The 26,749-nt window shown below is 44.9% G+C and overlaps 2 protein-coding genes across 3 annotated transcripts in view; both read left to right on the top strand.

The window, feature by feature from the left end:
- The first annotated feature begins 1,132 nt into the window (after positions 1–1,132).
- Positions 1,133–26,528, top strand: LOC137426632 (serine/threonine-protein kinase VRK1). 2 transcript variants are annotated; one of them, XM_078779188.1, is made up of 16 exons: positions 1,133–1,257; positions 1,585–1,714; positions 4,289–4,408; positions 6,653–6,772; positions 8,697–8,771; positions 10,099–10,236; positions 10,933–10,985; positions 16,524–16,590; positions 16,738–16,825; positions 22,380–22,482; positions 22,592–22,684; positions 22,793–22,925; positions 24,218–24,362; positions 24,661–24,725; positions 25,711–25,887; positions 26,003–26,528. In XM_078779188.1, the coding sequence occupies exons 2-16, from the start codon at positions 1,585–1,587 to the stop codon at positions 26,035–26,037; spliced, it is 1,542 nt and encodes a 513-aa protein (XP_078635314.1). In that variant the 5' UTR covers positions 1,133–1,257; the 3' UTR covers positions 26,038–26,528. The 2 variants fall into 2 exon arrangements, with proteins under 2 accessions (XP_078635314.1, XP_078635313.1); XM_078779187.1 differs by having other exon boundaries at positions 8,646–8,771.
- Positions 26,529–26,645: 117 nt separating this feature from the next.
- The window catches only part of LOC137426633 (mixed lineage kinase domain-like protein), a gene marked incomplete at its 3' end in the record, with an annotated part of 13,266 nt that continues 13,162 nt past the window's right edge, over positions 26,646–26,749 (top strand). Inside the window, 1 exon segment of the mRNA XM_078779195.1 lies at positions 26,646–26,749. This exon segment is cut by the window's right edge and continues 39 nt beyond it.

Raw genomic sequence — 26,749 nt, 5'->3', positions numbered from 1 at the left:
CATGGCCGAGCAGCATGCAGCAGGTAATAACCATGTCCAAGCAGCATGCAGCAGGTGATAACCATGTCCGAGCAGCATGCAGCAGGTGATAACCATGTCCGAGCAGCATGCAGCAGGTAATAACCATGTCCGAGCAGCATGCAGCAGGTGATAACCATGGCCGAGCAGCATGCAGCAGGTGATAACCATGGGCGAGCAACATGCAGCAGGTGATAACCATGGCCGAGCAACATGCAGCAGGTGATAACCATGTCCGAGCAGCGAAACAGCAGAAGACACGGAGTGGAATCGCTCAATTCCTTTTACCTCAGACATCCCTGAGGCAGATATGGTACAGTATGCAGATACAGCCTGTACGTACGCTAATAGTGTGCTGTACTGTGCTGTACTGTGCTGTACTGTGCTGTAGTGTGCTGCACTGTGCTATAGTGTGCTATTGTGTGCTATAGTGTGCTATGGTGTGCTATAGTGTGCTATAGTGTGCTATAGTGTGCTGTTCTGTGCTGTAGTAGTGTGCTATAGTGTCCTATTGTGTGCTATAGTGTGCTATGGTGTGCTATAGTGTGCTGTTCTGTGCTGTAGTAGTGTGCTATAGTGTCCTATAGTGTGCTGTAGTAGTGTGCTATTGTGTGCTGTAGTGTGCTGTAGTAGTGTGCTGTAGTAGTGTGCTATTGTGTGCTATAGTGTGCTGTACTGTTCTGTTCTGTACTGTGCTGCACTATGCTATTGTGTCCTATAGTGTGCTGTAGTAGTGTGCTATTGTGTGCTATAGTGTGCTGTACTGTTCTGTGCTGTACTGTGCTATTGTGTGCGATTGTGTGCTGTAGTATGCTGTAGTAGTGTGCTATAGGATATAGTGTGCTGTAGTGTGCTGTGCTGTAGTAATGTGCTATAGTGTGCTGTACTGTTCTGTGCTGTACTGTGCTATTGTGTGCGATTGTGTGCTGTAGTATGCTGTAGTAGTGTGCTATAGGATATAGTGTGCTGTAGTGTGCTGTGCTGTAGTAATGTGCTATAGTGTGCTGTGCTGTAGTAGTGTGCTATAGTGTGCTGTACTGTACTTGGTGTTGGGATCGGGTTGTGGGAGGGGTTGGGATCGGGTTGTGGGAGGGGTTGGGATCGGGTTGTGGGAGGGGTTGGGTTGTGGGAGGGGTCTAAGCACGGGCAGCGTCTTTGGTTCCGTACGAAGCTTCCTGGTGTTCCGAGTCTCATTCAGGACTAAAAACGACGAGTTCATCAAACCAGGGACTAAAACGGGTTTGTACTTCCTCTTTACAATAATCGATTGTGCTGTTATTGTTGAACTTGCGTTGTTTAACTCCGCACTGTACGCGATGGCCGAGTCGCACTGTACGCGATGGCCGCGCCGCACTGTACGCGAAGGCCGCGATTTGCTAAAACATGAAGATAAATGAGGTTTTTTATGGAATTGTTTGAAATGGAGGATAAAGGGCCTGTTTCAAGTCAGGTTGACTAGTAGTAGTACGGTAATCATTACTCTCGAGTTTATTGGCCTACAGAATGATAATGATGATGATGAAGTATAAAATGTATGTAAAAATGACGACACTGTGTATTCTACAGATGGCGATAAATTTCTGCCCATACTGTGGCTGTTCCATCCAGCCAGACTTCTGTTTCTGTCCACGATGTGGACATTCGCTTCCGACCGATCTGCGTGCTGACACCTCGTGCAGCCCTTCAAACTCGGCAGGTCGGTGATGCGGATCTTCGCTTCCAAAGCCTTCCTGAGCACCCTCTAAACGTCTAACGCCTTACGTACACCAGGCCGGTCCGTCCGTACGACTCCTGAGACGTACACCAGGCCGGTCCGTCCGTACGACTCCTGAGACGTACACCAGACCGGTCCGTCCGTACGACTCCTGAGACGTACACCAGGCCGGTCCGTCCGTAGGACTCCTGAGACCTACACCAGGCCGGTCCGTCCATACGATTTCTGAGTTGTACACCAGACCGGTCCGTCCGTACGACTCCTGAGACGTACACCAGGCCGGTCCGTCCGTAGGACTCCTGAGACGTACACCGGGCCGGTCCGTCCGTACCACTCCTGAGACGTACACCAGGCCGGTCCGTCCGTACCACTCCTGAGACGTACACCAGGCCGGTCCGTCCGTACAATTTCTGAGTTGTACACCAGACCGGTCCGTCCGTACGACTCCTGAGACGTACACCAGGCCGGTCCGTCCGTACGATTTCTGAGTTGTACACCAGACCGGTCCGTCCGTACGACTCCTGAGACGTACACCAGACCGGTCTGTCCGTAGGACTCCTGAGACGTACACCGGACCGGTCCGTCTGTACCACTCTTGAGATGTACACCAGGCCGGTCCGTCCGTATGACTCCTGAGACGTGAGACGTACACCAGACTGGTCCGTCCGTCCGACTCCTGAGACGTACACCAGACCAGTCTGTCTGTTCAACTCTTGAGACGTACACCAGACCAGTCTATCCATACGACTCCTGAGACATACACCAGACTGGTCCGGCCGACTCATGAGACGTACAACAGACCAGTCCGTCTGTACAACTCTTGAGACATACACCAGACCACTCCATCCATACGACTCCTGAGACGTACACCAGAGACACAGGACATATTTTCAAAAACAAGATGTCATTGCCTGTGTTATTAAATTGTATTACCGTACTGAACTGTCGTTGAAGCTGAAGGGAAAGGTGTATGCTGCATGTGTGAGAAGTGTTATGATTTATGGGAGCGAGACATGGGTACTGAACATATAGAGCAGCAACGAAGGTTGGAAAGGGTGGAAATGCGAATGGTTCGGTGGATGTGCGGAGTATCGTTGAGAGAGAGGAAGACAAATGATGAATTGCGAAAGATGATGGGAATAGAGCCTGTGATTGATGCTGTGAAGAGGAACAGGTTGAGATGGTTTGGTCATGTGTTGAGGAAGGATGAAAGTGACTGGTTGAGAAGAGTGATGGAAATGAATGGAGAAGGAAGTAGAGGACGGGGAAGACCGAGAAAGACTTGGCTAAAGATGGTGGAAGAAGAAATGCGGGCAAGGGGGTTAACAAGGAGAGATGCAGAAAATAGGGCAAAATGGAGAAGATTGTCATGGGGACCGCAAGGCTAACCCCCGCTCTAGCAGGGAAAATGGCCTTAAAATGCCTGTTGTTGTTGTTGTTGTTGTTGTTGTTGTTGTTGTTGTTGTGTACTGAACTTAAAATCAGTAAAATACATGGAATTTTCCTTTTTATTTATTTTAATGATTGCAAAGCAAGGAACTCTACCAAACATCCCCCGAGGTCCATCCCACGGTAAGAAATAGTTTGTGAAAATCATGAGAGTGACAGACATGATATCAACGGCTTTGCGGAATCACCGGCGATTCACGATGAAGAGGTTGTTCACGGACGAGTCGTGCACGACGTGCACCTGATGACGAGGTGGACCCGGGGCGATCCTCGGGTTCAGTCGATGAGAATGACCGTGGATCGGTACGGATGACATACCCTGACATGCGGCTACCTTTAGTTCGAATCCAACAATGTCACCCGTTGATTTGGAATGGGATTTGTGCTTCTTCCTCTTTTATCAGCCCAGGTGCTTAGCGAAAAGTGGGTTAAGCAATAATTGGTTCACTGTCTGTCTCTCTACAGACGTTCGTCGATGATGGAGGAACAACTTAATTTAAATTAAATTCAATATTTTGAACACAAATTGGAAAAAGGACCTGCAGTTTAGCTTTGGCTCTGAATTTGCAGATTGTACGGAATGTCATCCCGATCGCACATGCACACAGAGGTGTAAGGTAATTTTTCTACTCTGTCCGCCTGTCTGGCAGTCAAAGTTGAAAACCATGTGCAACGTGTTAGAAAGGGTGTTGTATAAGACAGTGCATTAATGGCGGTAAACTTGTGATTCAATCAGTTTTTTATTTCCACACCCTTTAAAATCTTTATTTTATTTAAATTAAATTATATCCTTGAACCCTGGAGAACACAAATCATCTTCTTAGGACTTCAGTTTAGCAGAACCTGGACAAAATGTTACACTATCTCAACCAATCAAATTTGCCGCTGGTGCTGCATTGGCGAATATAGAGATTCAGACAAAATGGCGGCTCACAGGAAATATAGATTGTGCTCGGAATCGTGAAGCAAGAGTTTAAAAGATGTTGCCCATGTCCTTTTTCTCTCTCGACTGCGCTGTTCTTTGAATGCTCTAATTTTCCTTGCATTGATTGCTCGCATGTTTACCTCTGTCTCGGCCTTTTTATGATCAGTGTTTTCATCTTGCAGTGTCCTCACCTGCACCATCACCCTCAACCTCTTCCTTCTCTCCGCGCGAAGGCCAATCTCGACTGACCGTCCCAGCCTACACTAGACGCAGCTATACCACAGACCCATCAGTCTTACCTGGTCAGCAGCAGAATATACTGTATATAATTATATACGGTATATATATATATATATATATATATATATATATATATATATATATATATATATATATATATATATATATATATATATATATATATACAGTATATATATTAATATATACACATACATACGTACATACAGTGCTTTCAGAAAGTATTCACACCCCTTGACTTTTTCACATTTTGTTGTTAAAGCCTGAATTTAAAATGGATTAAGTTAAGTTTTTTTTTGTCACTGATCTACACATAATATCCCATAATGTCAAAGTGGAAATTTTTTTTTTTAAGATTTTTTTTTTTACAAATTAATTAAAAATGAAAAGCTGAAATGTCTTGAGTCAACAAGTATTCAACCCCTTTCCTGTATCACTCCAAATTGAGCTCAGGTGCATCCAATTTCCTTTGATCATCCTCTAGATATCTCTACAACTTGATTGGAGTTCACCTGTGGCCAACTCAATTGATTGGACATGACTTATAAAGAAACACACCTTTCTATATGAGGTCCCACAGTTGACAGTGAATGTCAGAGCAGAAACTCTACCATGAAGTCCAAAGAACTGCCCATAGAACTCCGAGATAGAATTGTAAGGAGGCAGAGATCTAGGGAAGGGTATAAAACAATTTCTAGAGTATTGAAAGTTCCCAAGACCACAGTGAACTCCACAATTAGGAGATAGATATAATATGGAACAACCCAGACTCTTCCTAGAGCTGGCCGTCCGACCAAACTGAGCAACCGAGCAAGAAGGATCTTGACGTGACGCAGAACCCAATGAACACTCTGACAGAACTACAGAGTTCCTTGGTTGAGATGAGAGAACCTGCCGGAAGGACAACAGTCTCCACAGCACTTCACAAATCCAGGCTTTATGGGAGAGTGGCCAGACGGAAGTAACTCCTGAGAAAAAGGCACATGACAGCACGTCTGGAGTTTGCAAAAAGGGACGTGAAAGACAGAGCATGAGGTAAAATATTCTGTGGTCTGACGAGACGAAAATTGAACTCTTTGGCCTGAATGCAAAATGCTACGTCTGGCAGAAACCGAGCACAGCTCATCACCCATCTAACACCATCCCTGCCATGAAGCATAGTGGTGGTGGCATCATGCTATGGGGATGCTTTTCAGCAGCAGGGACTAGGAGACTTGTAAGGATAGAGGGAACAATGAATGGAATGGAGCCAAATACAGGTAAATCCTTGAGGAAAACCTGCTTCAGAGTGCAAAAGACCTGAGACTGCGGCGAAGATTTACATCCCAACAGGACAAGAACCCCAAACATACAGCCAAAGCAACACTGGAATGGCTTCAGAACAAGAACGTGAAAGTGCTTGAGTGGCCCAGCCAAAGCCCAGACTTGAATTCCATTGAGATTCTGTGGAAAGACGTGAAGATTGCTGTTCACCGACACTCCCCATCCAACTTGACAGAGCTTGAGGAAATCTGCAACGGATAATTGATTTGGAATGGGATTTGTGCTTCTTCCTCTTTTATCAGCCCAGGTGCATAGCGAAAAGCGGGTTAAGCAATTGGTTCACTGTCTGTCTCTCTACAGACGTTCGTCGATGATGGAGGAACAACTTAATTTCAGTTAAATTCAATATTTTGAACACGAATTGGAAAAATAACCTGCAGTTTAGTAGAAAAAGGACCTGCAGTTTAGCTTTGGCTCTGAATTTGCAGATTGTACGGAATGTCATCCCGATCGAGCATGCACAAAGAGGTGTAAGGTAATTTTTCTACTCTGTCCGCCTGTCTGGCAGTCAAAGTTGAAAACCATGTGCAACATGTTAGAAAGGGTGTTGTATAAGACAGTGCATTAATGGCGGTAAACTTGTGATTCAATCAGTTTTTTATTTCCACACTCTTTAAAATCTTTATTTTATTTAAATTGAATTATATACTTGAACCCTGGAGAACACAAATCACCTTCTTAGCACTTCAGTTTAGCAGAACCTGGACAAAATGTTACACTATCTCAACCAATCAAATTTGCCGCTGGTGCTGCATTGGCGACTATAGGGATTCAGACAAAATGGCGGCTCACAGGAAATATAGATTGTGCTTGGAATCATGAAGCAAGAGTTTAAAAGATGCTGCCCATGTCCTTTTTCTCTCTCGACTGCACTGTTCTTTGAATGCTCTAGTTTTCCTTGCATTGATTGCTCGCATGTTTATCTCGGCCTCGGCCTTTTTATGATCAGTGTTTTCGTCTTGCAGTGTCCTCACCTGCACCACCACCCTCAACCTCTTCCAACTCTCCGCGCAAAAACCAATCTCGACTGACCTTCCCGGCCTACACTGGACGCAGCTATACCACAGGCCCATCAGTCTTACCTGGTCAGCAGCAGAATATACTGCATATATATATATATATATATATATATATATATATATATATATACACACACATATATATATATATACACACACACACACACATACATACATACAGTGCTTTCAGAAAGTATTCACACCCCTTGACTTTTTCACGTTTTGTTGTTAAAGCCTGAATTTTAAATGGATTAAGTAAAGTTTTTTTGTCACTGATCTACACATAATGTCCCATAATGTCAAAGTGGAATTTTTGTTTTTGATTTTTTTTTACAAAATAATTAAAAATGAAAAGCTGAGATGTCTTGAGTCAACAAGTATTCAACCCCTTTGCTATGTCACTCCAAATTGAGCTCTGGTGCATCTAATTTCCTTTGATCATCCTTGAAATGTCTCTACAAATTGATTGGAGACCACCTGTGGCCAACTCAATTGATTGGACATGATTTATACGGAAACGCACCTTTCTATATGAGGTCCCACAGTTGACAGTGCATGTCAGAGCAGAAACTTTACCATGAAGTCCAAGGAACTGTCCATAGAACTCCGAGATAGAATTGTGAGGAGGCAGAGATCTGGGGAAGGGTATAAAACAATTTCTTGAGTGTTGAAAGTTCCCAAGAGCACAGTGAACTCCATCATTAGGAAATGGATAGAATATGGAACTACCCAGACTCTTCCTAGAGTTGCCTTCCGACCAAACTGAGCATCCGAGCAAGAAGGATCTTGACTTGACGAAGAACCTAATGAACACTCTGACAGAACTACAGAGTTCCTTGGTTGAGATGGGAGAACCTGCCGCTAGAACAACAGTCTCTACAGCACTTCACAAATCCAGGCTTTATGAGAGAGTGGCCAGACGGAAGTAACTCCTGAGAAAAAGGCACATGACAGCACGTCTGGAGTTTGCAAAAAGGAATGTGATAGATGGATTTGAGAGCATGAGGTAAAATATTCTGTGATCTGATGAGACGAAAATATAACTCTTTGGCCTGAATGCAAAATGCTACGTCTGGCAGAAACCGAGGACAGCTCATCACCCATCTAACACCATCCCTACCATGAAGCATAGTGGTGGCAGCATCATGCTATGGGGATGCTTTTCAGCAGCAGGGACTAGGAGACTTGTAAGGATAGAGGGACAAATGAATGGAATGGAGCCAAATACAGGTAAATCCTTGAGGCAAACCTGCTTCAGAGTGCAAAGGACCTCAGAGTGTGGCGAAGATTTACATTCCTACAGGACAAGGACCTCAAACATCCAGCCAAAGCAACACTGGAATGACTCCAGAACAAGAACATGAAAGTCCTTGAGTGGCCCATCCAAAGCCCAGACTCAAATTCCATTGAGAATCTGTTGAAAGACGTGAAGATTGCTGTTCACCAACGCTCACCATCCAACTTGACAGAGCTTGAGCAAATCTGCAAAGGAGAATGGGAGAAACTCCCCAAATCCAGATGTGCAACGCTGATACAGACAAACCCAAGAAGACTCGAAGCTGTAATCACTACCAAAGGCGCGTCTTCGAAGTATTCACTGAATACTTGTGTAAATTAGATATTTCTGTATTTTATTTTTAATTGATTTGTAAAAAAATTCAAAAACCAAAATTCCACTTTGATATTATGGGGTAATATGTGTAGATCAGTGACAAAAATCTCAATTCAATCCATTTTAAATTCAGTCTGTAACAACAAAATGTGAAAAACGTCAAGTGGTGGGAATACTTTGTGAAGGCCCTGTACAAGATTAGCAATTGTTCAGGGCATGCTTTCTGAACTCAACCATTGCTATTTGATGAAATGTATTTTTCTGTGCTAGGCCCTTCATTCATTCAGTTTTATTGTTTGTTGCATATCATTCATTCATTCATTCCAGTGTCAACTAAGCCGATACCCAGCCCAAATGGTTCTCCCCCCTCCCTCCGAGGCTGTAAGCGCAAGCTCCAGCACGATCATGAAGAAGAGCACACCTTGCAAGTGGGATCATCGCCCTCAAAGGAAGGTGAGACTAATCAAAGGAGATGTGGTTGGTATGGGTGGACCAGCTAATCAAGCATAGTGTAACATCTTAACATAGTTTAGCTTAGGGTTAACTGAATAATGGCACTGTAACACATGATGATGTTATTGTGATGAGGTGTATGGCACTGTAACACATGATGATGTTATTGTGATGAGGTGTATGGCACTGTAACACATGATGTTATTGTGATGAGGTGTAGGGCACTGTAACACATGATGATGCTATTGTGATGAGGTGTAGGGCACTGTAACACATGATGATGTTATTGTGATGAGGTGTATGGCACTGTAACACATGATGATGTTATTGTGATGAGGTGTAGGGCACTGTAACACATGATGATGCTATTGTGATGAGGTGTAGGGCACTGTAACACATGATGATGTTATTGTGATGAGGTGTATGGCACTGTAACACATGATGATGTTATTGTGATGAGGTGTAGGGCACTGTAACACATGATGATGTCATTGTGATGAGGTGCAGGGCACTGTAACACATGATGATGTTATTGTGATGAGGTGTAGGGCACTGTAACACATGATGATGCTATTGTGATGAGGTGCAGGGCACTGTAACACATGATGATGTTATTGTGATGAGGTGCAGGGCACTGTAACACATGATGATGCTATTGTGATGAGGTGCAGGGCACTGTAACACATGATGATGCTATTGTGATGAGGTGCAGGGCACTGTAACACATGATGATGCTATTGTGATGAGGTGTAGGGCACTGTAACACATGATGATGTTATTGTGATGAGGTGTATGGCACTGTAACACATGATGATGTTATTGTGATGAGGTGTAGGGCACTGTAACACATGATGATGCTATTGTGATGAGGTGCAGGGCACTGTAACACATGATGATGCTATTGTGATGAGGTGTAGGGCACTGTAACACATGATGATGTTATTGTGATGAGGTGTAGGGCACTGTAACACATGATGATGTTATTGTGATGAGGTGTATGGCACTGTAACACATGATGATGTTATTGTGATGAGGTGTAGGGCACTGTAACACATGATGATGCTATTGTGATGAGGTGTAGGGCACTGTAACACATGATGATGTTATTGTGATGAGGTGTATGGCACTGTAACACATGATGATGTTATTGTGATGAGGTGTAGGGCACTGTAACACATGATGATGCTATTGTGATGAGGTGCAGGGCACTGTAACACATGATGATGTTATTGTGATGAGGTGCAGGGCACTGTAACACATGATGATGCTATTGTGATGAGGTGTAGGGCACTGTAACACATGATGATGTCATTGTGATGAGGTGCAGGGCATGGCGGGAAACGCTGTCGCAGCGACGTGTCTATCCTTGGCCATGAGGGAGAGGAACTGGAGGACAGCACTCATGAGCAGCGATGGTACCTGCAGAACCTCCTTGGTGAGAACCAAGGTATCCAAATGTATCTAGGTAAGCATTCACCTGCATCCAAAAACCTTTTGCAAATTGTCAGAACCTCTGGTTAACACCCTGAAAACGTCACCCTGCGTGACCTGAAAGACAAAGCGAACTAGAACGGCACTCAGTGGAGAGCACACCTCCGCCAGGTGAACATTTTACGTTTTATATCCCAGAGTAGACCAGAAAATCACAACACAGGATCACATTTAATCAAAATCATCCGTCTATAACTTTTTGAGATATTCTGCTATGTATCGTTTTTGGCCATAATCTCCCAATGGTGAAGAATCACTTAAAAAATTCTACTAGCCGGATCCAGATCTTCACCAAAATCGAATTGCCTCTTCCTTGTCACACACCAAACCTGTCCAACAAGTTTCCTCCAAATCCGTCCATAACTTTTTGAGATATCCCGCTATGTATCGTTCTTAGCCCTATCTCTCAATGGTGAAGAATCACTTAAAAACTTCTACTAGCCGGATCCGAATTCAGGTATTCGCCAAAATCTAATTATTTCGTCCTTGTCAAATACGCAACATCTCTGCCAAATTTCCTCCGAATCCGTCCACAACTTTTTGAGATATTCGTTCACAAATGGACGGACAGACAGATAGACAGACAGGGGTGTAAACATAATCTCCATCCACTGTAATGTGAAGGATATTGAGGTCTTCACCTGTACTGATGTCCAATATTGTTTTGCAGCTTGCAGGGCTGACAGCAACAAAAAAGAGGAAGTGGACTTCCTGGTCAAGCTGGTGAGGAAGAAGCATTTTGGATTTGTTTCTCTTTTCTTCATTAATTTACTCTTTCATTCTTCACTTTGTTCATTTGCTTTTTTTCTATCCATTCCCCCCTCCCCCCTCCCTCGACTCTTTGTTATAACTAACAAACCTGAATGTGTTATTGATCACTCTCTCTCGCTCTCTCTCTCTCTCCCATTCTCTTCCTCTCTCCCCTCCCTCCTCCTCTCACTCCCCCTCTCGCCCCCCTCTCTCCTCCTCTCTCCCCCCTCTCTCCACTTCTCTCCCCCCCCCCTCTCTCCCCTTCTCCCCCCCTCTCTCCCTTTCTCTCCCCCCTCTCTCCCCTTCTCTCCCCCCCTTCTCTCCCCCCTCTCTCCCCTTCTCTCCCCTCTCCCCCCTTCTCTCCCCTCTCTCCCCTTCTCTCCCCTTCTCTCCCCCTTCTCTCCCCCTTCTCTCCCCCTTCTCTCCCCCCTCTCTCCCCTTCTCTCCCCTTCTCTCCCCCCCTCTATCCCCTTCTCTCTCCCCCTCTCATCCCTTCTCTCCTCTTCTCTTCCCCTTCTCTCTCCCCCTCTCACCCCTTCTCTCTCCCCCTCTCACCCCTTCTCTCCTCTTCTCTTCCCCCCTCTCTCCCCTTCTCTCCCCTTCTCTCCCCCCCTCTCACCCCCTCTCTCCCCTTCTCTCACCCCTTCTCTCACCCCTTCTCTCCCCTTCTCTCCCCTCTCTCCCCTTCTCTCCCCTTCTCTCCCCCCTCTCTCCCCCCTCTCTCCCCTTCTCTCCCCTTCTCTCCCCGCCTCTCTCCCCTTCTCTCCCCTTCTCTCCCCCCCTCTCTCCCCTTCTCTCCCCCCCCTCTCACCCCTTCTCTCCTCCCCTCTCTCCCCTTCCCTCCCCCCTCTCTTTGCTTCCCTCCCTCCCCTCTCGCCCCTTCCCTCCCCCTCTCTCCCCTTCTCTCCCCTCCCCCTCTCCCCTCCCCCTCTCCCCTCTCCCCTTCCTCCCCCCTCCCCTCCCCCTCTCCCCTCCCTCTCTCCCCTCCCTCTCCTCCCTCTCTCCCCTCCCTCTCCTCCCTCTCTCCCCTTCCCTCCCCTCTCCCCTTCCCTCCCCCTCTCCCCTTCCCTCCCCCACTACCCCTTCCCTCCCCCACTACCCCTTCCCTCCCCCACTACCCCTTCCCTCCCCCACTACCCCTTCCCTCCCCCACTACCCCTTCCCTCCCCCGCTCCCTCCCCCACTCTCGAACCCCCGCTCCCTCCCCCACTCTCGAACCCCCGCTCCCTCCCCCACTCTCGAACCCCCGCTCCCTCCCCCACTCTCGAACCCCCGCTCCCTCCCCCACCCTCGAATCCCGCTCCCTCTCTCACTCTCTATCTCACTCTGTCCTGTTCATTAAAAATGCCTGCTTGAGTATGGGATTAGCATCCAGATTTTGAATTGCAAAGTTAGCAAATTTTGAAATGTGTAACAGAATGAATGGAGAATGGTGTTTATGAATGAATCTAGAATGGTGTTGGTTTACGAATTAATTTGGAATGATGTCACTGAGTGAATTGAGAATGGTGTTTCCGAATACAACATGCATTTTAAGGCCATTTTCCCTGCTAGAGTGGGGGTTAGCCTTGCGGTCCCCATGACAATCTTCTCCATTTGGCCCTATTTTCTGCATCTCCCCTTGTTAACCCCCTTGCCCGCATTTCTTCTTCGACCATCTTTAGCCAAGTCTTTCTCGGTCTTCCCCGTCCTCTACTTCCTTCTACATTCATTTCCATCACTCTTCTCAACCAATCACTTTCATCCTTCCTCAACACATGACCAAACCATCTCAACCTGTTTCTCTTCACAGCATCCATCGCAGCCTCTATTCCCATCATCTTTCGCAATTCATCATTTGTCTTCCTCTCTCTCAACGATACTTCACACATCCACCGAACCATTCGCATTTCCACCCTTTCCAGCCTTCGTTGCTGCTCTACGTTCATTACCCATGTCTCGCTCCCATAAATCATAACACTTCTCACACATGCAGCACACACCTTTCCCTTCAGCTTCAATGACACTCCCCTCCTCGTCAGTACGCCACTCAGTTCCCGACACTTCTTCCATGCACATCTCACTCGAGCAACTGTTGCCGAGTCTGATCCACCTTCTCCATTCAGCATGTCTCCTAGGTAGCAAAATGTTTTCACACCTTCCAGCTTCATGCCATCTCCAAGATCCAACTCAACATTTCCTCCATCTGCAGCTCCCTCTGTGCACACCTTACACTTGAATGTAGCTGCCACACTGGTTAATGACCCTCTCAGACCACTACATTTTTGATGAACCCACTCAGCGCACATTGTACATTGAATGGAGTTCACTCCGACACCCTTCCTGCACACAGCACACGGCCACTTCCCAGTTCTCTCCACCTCACCGCATGCTTTACGACTTGCCATCACCTTCGTCTTTCCAATATTCACCTTCAGACCTTTTGTCTCCATACATTCCTTCCACTTGTTCATCTTCTCCTTCAGTCCATCCATACTTTCTGCAATCAACACCAGATCATCTGCACACAAAAACTCCCACGGTAAACCCTCCTTTACGTTCCGAGCCAGCACCTCCATCACAGCTACAAATAGTAGTGGACTTAGTACCGACCCCTGATGCACTCCCACCTTCACCTCAAACTCACCACTGTTCCCGTCCTTCGTCCTTACAGCTGTACGCGCTCTTTTGTACATTGCCATCACTACTCTGATCAACCATTCCTCCACTCCTAACTTCCTCAATGCCCATGTCACTACTTCACGTGGAACCCTATCGAATGCTTTCTCCAGATCAACAAACCCAAGAAACAAATTCTTCCTCTTCTCCATGTACTTCTCCTGCAACTGCCTCACAATAAAAAGCGCGTCTGTCGTTCCTCTTCCTGGCATAAATGCAAACTGCATTTCGTCAATCTTCACTTTCTTCCTTATCCTCCTCTCCAACACCCTTTCCAATACCTTCATTCCATGCTCCAATAACTTTATCGCTCGATACGAGCCACACTCCAGAGGGTCACCTTTCCCCTTGTATAGAGGGACGAGGGTACTCATTTCCCAATCCACTGGAATGCGGCCTTCTTTCACCACCAGATTACAGATCTCTGTCATTCTCTTCACACCCCAATTTCCCGCTGCCTTCAACATATCTCCCATAACTCCCGTCGACCCTCCTGCTTTTCTACTCTTCATTGCTTTTATCGCTTCCTCAACTTCGTTCTCGGTTATCTTCTCTGCCGGTCCTAAAACTGGGTTACTCTCTATGTTGCCATCCCATTCATTCTCTGCATTCAACAGCATTTCCATATATCTCTTCCATCTCCCTTTAATCCCATCTGGATCCACAACAATTTGTCCTACTTCATCCTTCAAGCACCTCACCCCCATCACATCGCACCTCTCTTTCGCTATCTGCTTTGCAATCCTGAATACCGCTCTCTGACCTTCTTCCAAATCCAAGCGTTCTCTGAACATTTTCCTACATGCCTTCTGCACCTTTGCTACCTCTTTCTTTGCAGCCTTCTTGGCTGCCTTATAACTTTCATGCTCTGCCTTTTCTGCCCCCATACCCTTCGCCTTCTGCCACTCCGTGAACTTCTTCTTCTTCTCGTCAATCTTCTTTCCAACTTCATCATCCCACCACCATGTTTCAGAGTGCCTCGGTGGTCCTTTTGTCCATCCACATACCTCACCAACGGGTCCCAACAGACTATCTTTCATTGACATCCAACCACTTTCAGGCTCAACCACATCATTCTCTACCCTACTCAGCCTCTCTTTTAATGCCTCCCTCACTGTCACCTCTTTCAACCTCCATACCTTCATTCTCGGTTGGTACTTCACCTGCCGAGCTCTCCTCGCACCTTTCACCCTTATGTCGCAGACAACCAAGTGGTGCTGTGAAACAGCCTCCTCCCCCGGGATCACCTTTGTGTCCCGGAGGTGCCCCCAATCTCGCCTACGCACCATCAGGTAGTCAACGTTTGTCGTCGACCCACCTGACGTGTATGTAACAAGCTTATTATCCCCTTTCTGGAACTGAGTATTACAATTCAACAAATCAGCTCCATCAGCAAACTCCAAAATCCTTTCACCTTCCCCATTTCTCACACCATAACCGTAACCCCCATGAACTCCCTCAAAACCGTCCATACTCCTTTCCACATGTCCATTTAGGTCTCCTCCTACCACAACAACTTCCTCATCTTTCACGTTTTCCATCAGCTTCTCTATCGCACACCAGAACTTGTCCTTCTCTTCATCGCTCCGACCGACCTGCAGAGCATATCCCGAGATGACGTTCACCAAGAGCTTTCCAATCATCATTTTCACCATCATCAACCTATCACTCACTCTAGTCACACTCACCACACTGTCTACAAACTCCTCAGAAAACAGGACACCAACACCATTCAGGCCCTCCAGGCACCCTTGCCACATAAACTTGTATTTCTGTCCCTGCCTACCCTTCACCATTCTCACACCACTTCCCTTCCATCTCGTCTCCTGCACACAACATATGTCCACTCTTCTTCTGACCAATACTTCCACCACTTCTCCTGATCTCCCTGTCATTGTCCCTACATTCCATGTCCCAAACCTCAGAAACCGATCTCCACGTCGGGCATCAGACTTTTCGTCGTCATAAATGGAGTGATTTCCACCCTTGCTTCGATCGGGATCCCCACCTTGAGTTTTGACGAGAGAGAGTGGGGTCCCCCACAGGGTACTTCGGGCTGTACCCTGCCCATATGTAGTTGTAATTGTCATGGTTCTCTTTTTGAGGCAATGTTTTTATGGCCGGATGCCCTTCCTGACGCCAACCCTTTTAGTCGCCTCTTACGACATGCAGGGATACGGTGTACCTATTCTAAACCGGGGTACACATCGGGGAAATTATTTCGTAATGATGTAATGGAATAAATTTGGAATAATGTAACTGAATGAATTTGGAATGGTGTTTTAGGATGAATTTGGAATGATGTGTATGAAGGAATTTAGAATGGTGTTTATGGATGAATTTGGAATGATGTGTATGAAGGAATTTAGAATGGTGTTTGTGAATGCATTTAGGAGTTCGGACTAGGAGTTAAGGGAAGGAGTTGGGCGAGGAGTTAAGGGAAGGAGTTAGGGCGAGGAGTTAAGGGAAGGAGTTGGAGATCTTTGTTCCTTTCCCATTTCTTTCTACCTTTTTATATTTCTCTTTATTCATTCTAATTCTTGCTTCTTCTTTATTTTGCAAAAAAAAAATTCTGGAAGACTCACTTGGCTGTGCTTGGATGGGTTTGAGGGTAGAGGAGTAGCGGCTGAAACCAGAATCCTATCCAGGTTCTTCCTGATGACTCCATCTTTGCTTTTCACTTTCTTTTTTTGGGGGTTCCTTCTGATGACTCCAATGCAGTATTTGGTTTTCTGTTTCATTTTGAATCATGTAACTGAATAAATTGGAATGATGTAACTGAATGAATGGAGAACGATGTAACCTAAAGAATTGGGAATGGTGTAACTGAAAGCGATTGCGATGTTCATGCAGGGATTGAGGGACGGACGAATATACACGGAACAAAACTTCTATCAGCGGGTTGCGCAGCCAGACAAAGGTGATGTTTGATAAAGTTTGCGGATGTTTTGATGTGCCCTCCTTCAGCCCCTCTCCCTAGTTACTGGTAATACACCTTCCCTGGATATGGATGCTACTAACTAGGATTAATCCAATGACATGCTAATTGGGATCTGATGAACTGCAGTATTGGCATGGCTGAAGGGACAAGGCCTTCCTCCTGATACTGTGGGAATCCTGCATATTGAGGCCTTTGGCATCCACAATGATATGCGGTAAGACCCCATCTCTACATCCCCCTCCCCAAAGTATTTTCCTTCATACTCCAGACTGTATTAACCCCATTGTTTGAAATCGTTTTTAGGTCTCCTCCACCAGACCCAAAATCATGTTATTATTTTAAGGCCTCAGTGATGGTTTATTTATTTTCTGGATATGTTTATTATCGCTCTCCTTCGAGCCCTCCGATACAGAACATTGCTGATGACCGCGTTAGCTAGTTGTACATCTCCAATCCCCTCGGTTACACTCTGTAAAACAACAAGATACACACAACGCCGTTCTCTCTCGCTTTTCATGCGAATGGTTAGAACACTTCATCCCATCTCAGTTGCCAATTATCCTGCCTCATCATCAGGGTCTTCAAGTGAGGGTCCTGAGCCTGTGCCTGAGGAGGGGGATCATCTGCACCAGTACAATCACCACATCTGACATCCAACTCAGACCATTTGTATGAGAGCGTTTATCAAGATGGAGAAGCGGACACACTAAAAGCGCTGCCCCTAGGACAGCTCACAAATATTCAGAGTAACAAACACCATAGTCAAACACAACGCTCACTCCCCTCCCCCCACCCTCAACCTTCCCTCCCCCATCCTCAACCTCAGGATGACGTGCACGTCCGTAGAGGCGTAATGCCGTAATGCCATCCCAACGAAAAGGGCGTACCAGGCAGAGGGAAGGACGGAGGCATCTGATTCCTTAATATACAGTATAGATGAAGTCTGATGTTGGTCCACAGCGGATTCTTCACCACTCTGCTAAAGTGCAATTTATTTTCACAGCAGTGTACCCAGGCTTGTTTGATACTTTAGTTGAAGAGGATAGTATGACCTGGGTGAGGATACCTGTTAGCAGTCAGCAGATAATGTAAGTATTAATTTTTCTTTCAATAAATTCCACATTCCTGTGCCACCTTCAGTCGAACGCCCGGCATTGACAGCAGGTTCGTGAAGGACTTGGACAAAAAACGTACCCTGTCTGAATGTTGCTATATCCAGTCAATGACGAAACTGCAAATGGGGAATCCGCGAATGGTCACGGATGGAAACCCTTTCGTCATTTCCTCATTCTGCTTTAAACTCAATATCTCAATTTTATTTTTTATTTTTTTTGTATACAAGATTGAGGCTCGTGAAAGCTAACATTAATCACACAGAAAGACAAACCGACACATAAAACATATAATAAGGGGAGCGGTAGACAAGATGGGGAGAGAGGGGGAAGGACACAAACACAACACAACATTTGAGAGCAGGGACATCGAGAGATCTGTGGGAGGGCGAGGGCTTGGGGGGCGGGGGAGGCATGGGAAGGGGGGGAGGGGGATGGGAGAGGTATAAAACATATGGACACTGCAAGGACGTCCAGGAAAGAAGTTGGAATTTCAAAAAAAGTGGATCTGGGGTGAATTCGCGGGGGTAGAAAAGATCAGGGTTTTGGATGGGGGAAGATAAGAGATGGTGGTGAACAGCTGTTTTAAAGACCTGGAGGGAGGAGTGGGATTGAAGGGAGTGGGGGAGTTTGTTCCAGAGGCGGGAGAATAGAGGAATGAAGGAGTGAAGGTGAGCAGAGAGCCTAGATTTTGGCAATTTAACCATAAGAGGGTTGCTGGCAGATCTTGTGCGACCTGTAGGAATATTTGGGGGACAGAGCACAGAGAGAGCTGGGGGAGCAAGGCCGGAGAGGAGTCGGTAGAAGACAGAAAGACCACCAACCTGCCTGCGGTGAGTGAGTGAAAGGCCCTCGGAGTTAGCTTCATCGCGGGAGATTCCAATGATTCTGAAAGCTTTGGTTTCAACAGCGTGAAGCTGAGCGAGGTGTGACGCAGGAGCCCAGAGGGGAGAGCAGTATTCCATTGAGCTGCGGATGAAAGCCTTGTATGTGGTGAGAAGCTCAGGTGTGCCAAGGAAGGACTTCGCACGACGGAGGATGCCCAGTCGGCGACTGGCTTTGGAGGCCAGCTTGGAAATGTGGTTTTCCCAGGAAAGATCATGGCAGATAGTGAGACCCAAAAGCTTGAGCGACAGAACTTCTTGGAGAGGATTGTTGAGAAAGTGGATGGGAGGGTTGTCCAGTCGATCTTTTCGGAGAGACATCGTAAGAGTGTGAGATTTGTCAGGATTGAAAGACATGTTCCACTTGTTTGACCAGTCTGTGATTTTGTCCAGGTCTTCAGAGAGTGAGGAGGCTGCAGACTATATTTTCATTCCAAACAGCATCATTCATCATTCAAATCACAAATTAATACGATATTATCAATGAATCAATATAGAATGTTACATCACGATTGTATTGAGATATTTATCAAACCAGCGAACGGTCATCATCTGTTCACTTCCGGATAAGGTCTGTGTTGATCACATTTGAAAATCATAAATGTATTGAGGAATTTCTGAAACCTTCAACCTGCCTTATGACACCTGCTGAAACCTCAAAACATTCCATAGGAGGTTATTTTATTTCCTTTTAGTAAAATATGCAACTGTAATGGTTACTAAACATGCCCTCTGTCATGTGACCAGATCTTCAGCTCTCATTGGTGGAGGTTTGTGAGGGACATGCATACATACATACATCCATACATACATACATACATACATACATACATACATACATCCATACATCCATACACTCATACATACATACATACATACATACATACACTCATACATACATACATACATACATACACTCATACATACATACATACACTCATACATACATACATACATACACTCAAACATACATACATACACTCATACATACATACATACATACATACATACATACATACATACACTCATACATACATACACACATACATACACTCATACATACATACATACATACATACATACACTCATACATACATACATACATACATACACTCATCCATACATACATACATACATACACTCATACATACATACATACATACATACATACATACACTCATAAATACATAAATACATACATTCATACACTCATACATACATACACTCATAAATACATAAATACATACATACATACATTCATACATACATACATTCATACATACATACACTCATACATACATACACTCATACATACATACATACATACATACATACATACACGCATCCATACATACACTCATAAATACATACATACATACATACACATACATACACTCATAAATACATACATACATACATACATACATACATACATGCATACATACATACATACATACATACACTCATCCATCCATACATACATACATACATACACTCATACATACACTCATACATACACTCATAAATACATACATACATACATACATACATACATACATACACTCATACATACATACATACATACATACATACATACATACATACACTCATACATACACTCATAAATACATACACTCATACATACACTCATAAATACATACATACATATATACATACACTCATCCATACATACATACATACATACATACATACATACATACACTCATACATACATACATACATACACTCATAAATACATAAATACATAAATACATACACACATACATACATACATACATACATACATACATACATACATACACTCATAAATACATAAATACATACATACATGCATACATACATACACTCATAAATACATGAATACATTAATACATACATACATACATACATACGTACACTCATCCATCCATACATACATACATACATACATACACTCATAAATACATAAATACATACATACATATATACATACATACATACATACATACATACATACATACATACACTCACCCATACATACATACATACATACATACATACATACACTCATACATACATACATACATACATACATACACTCATAAATACATAAATACATAAATACATACACACATACATACATACATACATACATACATACACTCATAAATACATAAATACATACATACATACATACATACATACACTCATAAATACATAAATACATACATACATACATACATACATTCATACATACATACATTCATACATACATACATACATACATACATACACTCATAAATACATAAATACATACATACATACATACATACATACATACATACATACACTCATAAATACATAAATACATACATACATACATACATACATACATACATACACTCATAAATACATACACTCATAAATACATACATACATACATACATACATACACTCATAAATACATAAATAAATACATACATACATACATACATACATACATACATACATACACTCATAAATACATAAATACATACATACATACATACATAAATACATACACCGGACAGACAGACAAACGTTGTTCCAAGATAGTGAGATCATGGCAGATAGTGAGACCCAAAAGCTTGAGTGACAGAACTTATTTGAGAGAATTGTTGGGAAAGTGGATGTGAGGGTTTTCCAGACGGTCTTTTTGGAGAGACAAGGTAGTGAATCATCGTTGGGGGTATATAAACATCAATAGTGTGTACCCCTCAAGTATCACCTATTACCACCAGGTGGTTGCGCTACGTTAGCATAAGTGATTGCACAATGTCGATATATCGCGATCGTTATATAATGAAGCAGGACTGTCTGTCTGTCCGTCCCTCCAACCCCGAACTGCTCCCTTAGTTTTGGGGCTAGCCCTGCCAAACCTTTTGTGGAACCTTATGGGGTCCAAGCGGTTCTCCGAAGGTAGGTTGGAGGTCTCGTAAATTTCTCTCAATACAATTTTGATTTTGAGTTTCTACCCGTACAAAAGTACTCTCTCTCCGCATGTAAACACGTTTACGGGTTTGGCATTCACAGTTTCACCATTTACTGCATGTGGAAACATCTGCTGGTTCGATATTATCTCAATACAATTATGATTTTGGTTTCCACCTGAACGAAGCTCCTCCCTCTCTCCCTCTGCATGTAAACTCATTCACATGTTTGGCATTAGCAGATTCACCATTTACCGCATGTGGAATCCCACCTGTGCATGGGTACCTTGCTATTTATTCGGCGATATTTGGGGAGACGATAATCGTCTAGCAAAACTGTCAATATTGCCCAGCTCTAGTCTTACCTTTACATGATTTATTCTCACCTTTACTCCTGCCAAAGAACCATGTCAGTTAAATTAAGAGGATATCTAACATCCGATTTCAACTGAACACTACCAACAATAACTAGCGAGTAATTAAACCATTAAAATGTAATTAACTCGATTTTTGGCAACAAGCAAAATATCGGCAAATAATGGATTAACGATTCTAATTTTAATATTCACTCTTACCAGTGCGACCTTCCGTGTTTGTTTATCCGATGGAGATACAACACAACACGCGTAATACTTTATACAGTGAGCTGTTTGGTAACGTATGTTTATCTGGTTTCATGGTCCATGGTAGGTATTATCACTTTGGGCGATAAAAAGAGCTCGTTTAAGCAAGAAGCCACGCACCCTTACCTGAGTCTGCCATTGATCACTTGTTGTTTCCATCACCATCCCTCTCCTGTGTAGCTTCCTGGTTCTGGAGCGACCTGGCCGGTCCCTGCAGGCATTGCTGGCTGAGAATCACGGCCGTTTGTCACCCTCGAGAGTCCTTGCGATCGGTTCCCAATTGGTAAGTGCCACGCACGACATTGTTGAATCGTGGTAGGTTGGAGGACGTGACCTTGGTTGATGGAATCATTTTATCATGTGAACTTTGCCCCCTTATCGTGTGCTCGCAGTTACAAACTCTACGTTTTGTCCATGAGCAGGGTTACGCTCACGCAAACCTGCAGCCTAGTGCCGTGTACCTGCACCGTGACGACCCCGACAGGGTACCGATACACAGCACTGTCCGCGTAATAATGGTTATACAACTCTTCACGTTTGTATTCTTCTCTCGTGTAACCTTTATATCCTGTGTTTCAACACTTGCTGTTTAGGTATTGCTTGCAGACTTTTCTTTGGCATCGCGGTTTTCACCCTCGGGGCAACACGTGCCCTACCAACCAGGCCAGCGGCAGTCACACATCGGGCCGATTGCCTTCTGCAGCGTGGACGCCCATCGCGGGGCTGGTACGTCATCGCACATTGTCACGTGTGTCAACGGTGAAGTTCTCCTCCCATTGCCGAAGCAATTTTCTGTTTGACCAGGTTTTATCATTTGCTGCGGATATTAAAAACGTTTTGATTTGTTCCTTGATGGATTTGCACTCGTCCCCCCTCTCTCACTCTCTCCCTCACTCTCACTCTCTCTCTCTCTCTCTCTCTCTCTCTCTCTCTCTCACTCTCACTCTCACTCTCACGCTCTCACTCTCTCACTCTCTCACTCTTTCTCTCTCTCTCCTGTAAATGAGCAGTGTGCCATTAAACGGGTGTTAGAAACATCAAATACTCGGGTCTGAGTACAATCGCTAGATCTTAATAAAACATGACCGTCTTCATGCAGGTGGGTTTTCGTAGATTGTTGAACTTATCGGTGATGAAGGCCAATTAATGAGGTATCCACGTTCGACTAGACGACGAGTAGAGCGTAGCTGGACTTCCTGTGCTGACTGCTCGAAGGATTCGATTATTACCCCGTGCACGCGAAGCGAAAAGCGTGGTTAAGCAATTGTTTCATGTGCATGCATCGGTCCGTCCGTCCGTCTGATCAGTTTATGATCGAGGAACAGCCTGTTTAACTTGAATACGAATCGGAACCTGAATAAGAAGACGAATCTGTTGTTTTAACGTACCTTGGCTTACGATTCATCCATGATCGCACGTGCGGAGAGAGGAGTCGGATAATATTATAATCTGTCTGCTGACCTGGCAATCAACCAAAATGTGAAATCATTCCAAACAGGAAACTAATTGTTTTTAAGGACGTCATAATGGACACAAACAACAGGTACGAATAACTAATGCCACGTGTTAGACAGGGTGATGTAATAGACACTGGAGAAAATGGCGGTAAAACCTGTGATTTTTTTTTTTTACTCCTTTAAACCTCTTTAAAGCTTTATTTAAATGTAATTGTGTATTTGAACGCTGTAGAACACAAATTGGCCTCATCGTACTTTTTATAACCTCCATGTTTCCTGATCCTCAATATAAATGAAGGTTCGATGGGTTGGGTGGTGTTCAGGACGGATTCTGGACTACTTCAAATGCAATAAACCTCTGGATTATTTTTTAATGACCGTTGAAATCATTATTTTATTAAAATTGAAGTAACTGTGCGGAGTATCGTGTTCTATGAACTCTCTAGTTGAAAATGCACTGAATTTAAAGCAGTAAAGTGTTACTTTATTCATGAGGAAGGTAATGAAGTTTCCACGTTATTAATCATGTGACACGTGTTGTTATGTCGGATGGTGTCACAGTGGTCTCGCGACGCGGTGACCTGTTCATGTTGGCTTACTCTCTACTTGCGTGGATGGGCGGCCATTTGCCTTGGGTGTCAGCTGTCCACTTACTGCAGGCACTGCCCCAACTGAATGCAGAAACGGTCATGCTCTCGAAATTACAGTACGATCTTCACCACAACCCCCATTTTCCCCATTGTACCCCATGCCCTCTTTCACAATCCCCAATTGTTTAGAGACTTTTTACAAATCTGCCTCTCCCCGTCTCCCTTTTTCATCCTTTTCCTTTCTATTCCTCTCAACTACCTGTTCACCCAAGCCATCACACCTGATACGCACACGATACACACATGTTTGCTCATCTGTGACTGTTGATGGTAATGGGGTTCTGTCAGGGTTTGAAGGATTCAACACACCTGTGTGTGTGACTTTACAGTGTAATAGATAAACGTTTATTCCAGTTACGAAGGGGCTGCAGCGACGCTCGTACAAGACGTGATGGAGGAACACCATACTCCAGAGAGAGGTACGCACACTGCATACTCCAGAGAGAGGTACGCACACTGCATACTCCAGAGAGAGGTATGCACACTGCATACTCCAGAGAGAGGTACGCACACAGCATACTCCAGAGAGAGGTACGCACACGGCATACTCCAGAGAGAGGTACGCACACAGCATACTCCAGAGAGAGGTACGCACACGGCATACTCCAGAGAGAGGTACGCACACAGCATACTCCAGAGAGAGGTACGCACACTGCATACTCCAGAGAGAGGTACGCACACAGCATACTCCAGAGAGAGGTACGCACACGGCATACTCCAGAGAGAGGTACGCACACAGCATACTCCAGAGAGAGGTACGCACACGGCATACTCCAGAGAGAGGTACGCACACAGCATACTCCAGAGAGAGGTACGCACACGGCATACTCCAGAGAGAGGTACGCACACAGCATACTCCAGAGAGAGGTACGCACACAGCATACTCCAGAGAGAGGTACGCACACAGCATACTCCAGAGAGAGGTACGCACACAGCATACTCCAGAGAGAGGTACGCACACAGCATACTCCAGAGAGAGGTACGCACACAGCATACTCCAGAGAGAGGTACGCACACAGCATACTCCAGAGAGAGGTACACACACAGCATACTCCAGAGAAAGGTACGCACACAGCATACTCCAGAGAGAGGTACGCACACAGCATACTCCAGAGAGAGGTACACACACAGCATACTCCAGAGAGAGGTACGCACACAGCATACTCCAGAGAGAGGTACGCACACAGCATACTCCAGAGAGAGGTACACACACAGCATACTCCAGAGAGAGGTACGCACACAGCATACTCCAGAGAGAGGTACGCACACAGCATACTCCAGAGAGAGGTACGCACACACATTAGGCCAGGTGTCTCAATGTTCTACAATGTCATTTGTCTTAACCAAGGAAACCATAATACGGAGCCTTGTTTGAGTCTCATCCTGTGGTCTCCTCTCACTCAGCCGCGATGTTGGACTTCCTGATGGTCGTATTCAGTCTTCTGTATGACGAAGTCCCCGATTACTCGAAGTTGCTCCAAATCCTGTCGTCTCCTACCCGGCTGGATATAGATGACTCTGCACTGAGGGGAGCAACACCTGCAGTCGAGGATAACCCCGGCACTCCACATACCAGGCGAAGTATGACCACGGCCTAATTGAATACAAACTGTGTTGGTTCATAAATACCTATTAGGTCTTCTCACCCCCCCTCCTGCCCCTCACGTTAACCTCATCTGTGTCCCTTTATTTGCAGGTGGCAAAAGGGGTGGCCGACGTCGCAGACATTAAAATTTGAGCGCTTCAAGCACACTTGTGCCCGTCATATTTGTGTAGGAGGTTTTACCCCCACCTTGCTTCATTGTACCTGATTGGCAAATTTAACCCCCACCTTGCTTCATTCACCCATCCCTCCCTCGTTCCCTTTCCCCGCTCCTACCCCTCTCTCATCAGTTTCTTTGCACTTCCTCAACTCACGATTTCCAGTCAGTCACACTTCCTGCCCCCCTTTACCCAATCATTATACGCCCTTCCCACGAATCTTCTTCACTCAGCGGTACCTTATCTTCTTCCTTCCCCTGCATAAACAAACCTAACCTTTCTACATCCTGCGCCAAACACTTCCGTTGTGTCTCCGCCTCCTCGAGCACACAACCTCAAATTCATTTTTCAAACTCGCGTGTGAGAAATTTACTGCTGGCTTTGATATTGCGTTAAACTGCTGCTTTACCTGGTTGATACCTTGTCATTTTGAAATGTAAATTAAAGTGGTTTTTAAAGAAGATGGTGGAATCTTTTTGAGGAAATAAACTTTTCTTTCTAAATCTTCGCTGGGCCATTGTTGGCCGCTCGTGGTTAAGAAAGCGCGGCCCGACTTGTTTACGCTGGCGTTGCTTCGTGGAAGGGCCGAGATATACGAGAAATGATAATTCTGTGGTTGGAGCCTTGGGGTCGCAGGCATGGGGGAGTAACACGGAGGCGTTAACCAATCGAGTGAAAAGCG

Source organism: Myxine glutinosa, chromosome 5 (assembly GCF_964187855.1).
Source record: "Myxine glutinosa chromosome 5, kmMyxGlut1.1, whole genome shotgun sequence".
NCBI classification, from domain to species: domain Eukaryota; kingdom Metazoa; phylum Chordata; class Myxini; order Myxiniformes; family Myxinidae; genus Myxine; species Myxine glutinosa.
This window is presented reverse-complemented; position numbering and strand designations above follow the sequence as displayed.